The sequence below is a fragment of the Bubalus kerabau genome, chromosome X, assembly GCF_029407905.1.
Source record: "Bubalus kerabau isolate K-KA32 ecotype Philippines breed swamp buffalo chromosome X, PCC_UOA_SB_1v2, whole genome shotgun sequence".
Classification (NCBI taxonomy): Eukaryota; Metazoa; Chordata; class Mammalia; order Artiodactyla; family Bovidae; genus Bubalus; species Bubalus kerabau.
In genome coordinates, this window is record NC_073647.1 from 142,067,468 (window position 1) to 142,071,575 (window position 4,108).

Sequence of the window (4,108 nt, forward strand, 5' to 3'; positions counted from 1 at the left end):
AGGGTTGAGGAAGAGGTACCAAAAAGAAAACTGAGAGGTAGTGGCCAGAGATAGGAGGGAAATCAGGAAATGTGGTATCACAGAAGCCAAGAGATAAGTCATTCAAAGATGAAGTGATGAATGTGTCTGACAGATCAGAGGAGAAAGTCACTGTCCATTGGATTTAGTGACAAGGTGCTCATTGGTGAGATATGTGGGAATATCATCAGAATGATATGGGCAGAAACCAGTTGCTGTGGGTTAGGAATGAATAGGAAAGGAAATGGAGATGGACTTTGTAGATAATATTTTTCCCCCAAATTTTAGCTATATAGAAAGCCCCTGAGCCAAGGCAAGAGCGTGCACAGCCTTCTGGAGCCCAAGCCTGGAAGCCATGGTGGTGGAAGGAGGAATGAAGTGTGTCAAGGCCTTGCTCTATGTTCTTCTGGTGACCTGTTGCATCTGTGCAGTGGGACTGATTGCTGTGGGCTTAGGGGCCAAGCTCGACCTGAATCAGACCACTAACTGGGGGGCCACCCCCGAATCCCTGGCGCCCGTGGTCATCATCGCAATGGGTGTATGCCTCTTCCTAGTGGCCTTTGTGGGCTGCTATGGGGCCTGGAAGAAGGACTACTGTCTTATGATCATGCTTGCCATCTGCTTGTCCCTAATCATGCTGGCGGAGGTGGTTGCAGTCGTTGCTGGCTATATGCTTAAAGATAAGGTGATGTCAGAATCTAATAAGGACTTCCAGCAGCAGATACAGAATTATCAAAAAAACAATCACATGTCATCGATTATGGACAGGATGCAAGAACATTTTAAGTGCTGCAGGGCAGCTAACTACACAGACCGGGAATACATCCTGCTCACGACCAAGCAAATCCCTGGCTCCTACTATGTCAGCATCACTAAAGGCTGTGGGATTAATTTCAGCATAAAGGAGATGCATGCTGAAAGCTGTGTGGTGAAGACTGGGGGCTGGCTGAGGAGCAAAGTGGTGATTGCAACGGGCTTGAGCATTGCCTTTATGGAGGTCCTGGGTATTGTCTTTGCCTGCTGCCTCGTGAAGGTCATCCGACGTGGTTATGATGATGTCAGGGGTCTGGTCTCTTCAGCCCGCTTAAACAGGGGAGTGGGGTAGTGTACTCCAGGTTTTTCAATTAAATGGATTATTTTTTCAAACCAAAAACCGTGTTTCGACTCTAAAAGGGGAAAGTAACATCAATAATAGCTGGAAAAGGAATGTGGTGCCCCGAGTTACACAAACTGCAATGTTGAGGACACAGTCCTTTAAACTACCAACTCTGTCTAAGACTTCTCATCCCAACTATTAATACAAGGAGTTGGAGTTCAACTACAAAGTTAGAAGAGTCCACACAAAATCACCCTCACTTCTGACACCAACTGTAACTTTGAGAGTTCCCCAAACACCTGTAAGCTTCAATAATTTATCAGAAAGATTCACAGAGCTCATTGAAACTTATTATACTCATAGTTTATTACAGGGAAAGGATACAAATTAGAACCAGCTAAATAAAGTAAATGATATGTAGGACAGAGTTTGGGAGGGTCATAGGTGAAGCCTCCATTGTTCTTAGGATGTATTACCTCCCCAGTATTAATGTGTGAAAATATGCACAGAGTACTGCCAACCTGTGAAGCTCACCCAGCTGTGCTATCAGAATTTTTATTGGAGCTTCACTATGTAGATAAGATTGATTGATTGATTGGTCATCCATGTGGTTGAACTCTGTCTGCAGCTGTCCACTCCCAGGATATTGGGCTGATTTCACATGGTACTAGGGGCCTGCTTTGAATGACAAGGACAGTCTTATCACTTGGGAAATTCCAAGAGCTCAGAATTTACTTCCCAGGAGCCAGGGATGGACATACTTCTTTTTGAGAAGGTCAAAGTCTTTATTATACAACGGAATCACGTGAAGATTTTTGGTTTTATAGTTATTTAGTCTTGCTTGAATGAATTAGGCTTGAGCATGTTTAAATGCTGATTAGTAATTGAGAACTTCAAGATTAAAGATAGAGGGCAGAGTTAAGATGGCAAGATTCTTGAGAAGGTAGGAAGGGATGGATTCAGACAATGAGGGAACAGAGGCATTAGCCTTCTCCTACATAACAGCAGGCAAAGATGAAAGGATGAGGACTGACTTAACAGGGCATAATAAAAAGTCTTGACTAATGTCCTCTAATTTCTCTGTGAAGTAGGAAGCAAAATCATTTGTTGAGAATGATGGCCCAGGAGAAAGTCAGGAGTATGAGCAGCTGGAAATAGTTGCCATGGAGCAGGAAAACCCAGCAAGCTGGAAGACCTGAGCTAAGGGTCTCTTTGATACATTAATATTGATGACCAGAAATTTATAGTGGCACCAATCTGCATGGTTTCAAAATAAGTACAGTGGTGCAGTTCAGGCTTAAAGGAGTCTGAGGAAGAGATTCAGAAATCAAATTTTGCAATCTTCCCAGTTTTAGGACAAGAAGAGTGAAGTCTCTAATAAAGCAAGGAGGTAGAGAGAATATCTGGAAACAAGTTAGAGGTTAACCTAAGCATGACCTAAGCACCTCCCAAAGACCCTTCCTCCAAATATCATTACCTACAGGGTTAGGGTGTCAACAGGTGGATTTGGGGGACATCAATATTCAGACCATAGCAGGTATGATTATTCTCATTTTAGAGGTGAAGAAATTAAGGCTCAATATGCTTTGGTAACTTCACCCAGGTAAAAGATTCAGCAGCAGATATAGGATTTGAACCCATGTCTTAACAGGATTAATCCATAGCACCACAGAGACAGGAGGTCACTATTTACATAAGATTTCAGTTCAGAAAAACTCTTCACTGCTTTTATTTCCTATATTTAGAAATGAGTATTTTAGTTTTGTATTACTATTATTTGGGGGAACAGTTGTTTCTATTTTGTTTCCCTAGCTTTTAGTAAACTTCCCTTTGAAAATATTAGTCTATCTCTTCTTTGCTGAAGTAGAAGAAAAGATGTTTTCATTTTATTCCAATTACAGGGAGAAGTGAGTGCTCAGTCACTAGCATAGCTGTCCCACTCAGCTCAGCCATCATTATTCTGAAGCTCATTATTGCTCAGACCTTGTAAGGTTTGGTTTTACTGAGGAATCCCATTCATTATTTAGGGCATGTAGCAAAAATAGATTCTGATGAGTTAAATATAGAAAGTCCAGGCCATCATCTAGATGTCAGAGTCATAAAGAAAATGACAATGATTCATAGAGTGTCAGAATAGGAAGAAATTTCAAAAACCATCCTGTTCACTTCATTTTACAGACACAAGACCTGAGACCCAGAGTGGTTAAGTAATGTTCCAGAGGTCTCATTCAGGTAGTATGGAATAGACAGAGCCAAATCACCTGATTAAACTTCTTTTTTCTATCCTTAACATCGCAGTGGCCAAAATTTGGTTTTGTCAGATTCCTACTCTCTGACTCAAGTCCAAAGTTCTTTTAATGTCTCTAACTTCCAAGTGGGCCACACAAATATCAGTCTCTTCTTTTGTTCTGTTGCTAGATTCAGTTCAGTTCAGTTCAATCACTCAGTCGTGTCTGACTCTTTGAGGCCCCATGGACTGCAACACCCCAGGCCTCCCTGTCCAGCACCAACTCCAGCAGCTTGCTCAAACTCATGTCCATCAAGTCCGTGATGCCATCCAACCATCTCACCCTCTGTCATCCCCTTCTCCTCCCACCTTCAATCTTTCCCAGCATCAGGGTCTTTTCCAATGAGTCAGTTCTTTGCATCAGATGGCCAAAGTATTGGAGTTTCAGCATCAGTCCTTCCAATGAACACCCAGGACTGATTTCCTTTAGGATGGACTGGTTGGATCTCCTTGCATTGCAAGGGACTCTCAAGAGTCTTCTCCAACACCACAGTTCGAAAGCATCAATTCTTCAGGGCTCAGCTTTCTTTATAGTCCAACTCTCACATACATACATGACTACTGGAAAAACCATAACTTTGACTAGACGGACCTTTGTCGGCAAAGTAATGTCTCTGCTTTTTAAAATGCTGTCTAGGTTGCTCATAGCTTTTCTTCCAACAAGCAAGCATGTTTTAATTTTATGGCTGCAGTCACCATCTGCAGTG

The 4,108-nt window shown here is 42.3% G+C and overlaps 1 protein-coding gene across 1 annotated transcript; it reads left to right on the forward strand.

Annotated features, from left to right (window-relative positions):
- Positions 1–373: 373 nt before the first annotated feature.
- Positions 374–1,123, forward strand: LOC129640216 (CD63 antigen-like). The gene is made up of 2 exons (XM_055565430.1): positions 374–708; positions 787–1,123. The coding sequence occupies exons 1-2, from the start codon at positions 374–376 to the stop codon at positions 1,121–1,123; spliced, it is 672 nt and encodes a 223-aa protein (XP_055421405.1).
- The last annotated feature ends 2,985 nt before the right edge of the window (positions 1,124–4,108 follow it).

What these genes read in the sequence shown, in the direction of transcription:
- LOC129640216 (XM_055565430.1), top strand. Translation starts at nt 374, where the DNA reads ATGGTGGTGGAAGGAGGAATGAAGTGTGTCAAGGCCTTGCTCTATGTT. An exon ending in ATGCTTAAAGATAAGGTGAT is followed by an intron (nt 709 to 786) that starts GTCAGAATCTAA and finishes GATTATGGACAG; the next exon opens with GATGCAAGAACATTTTAAGT.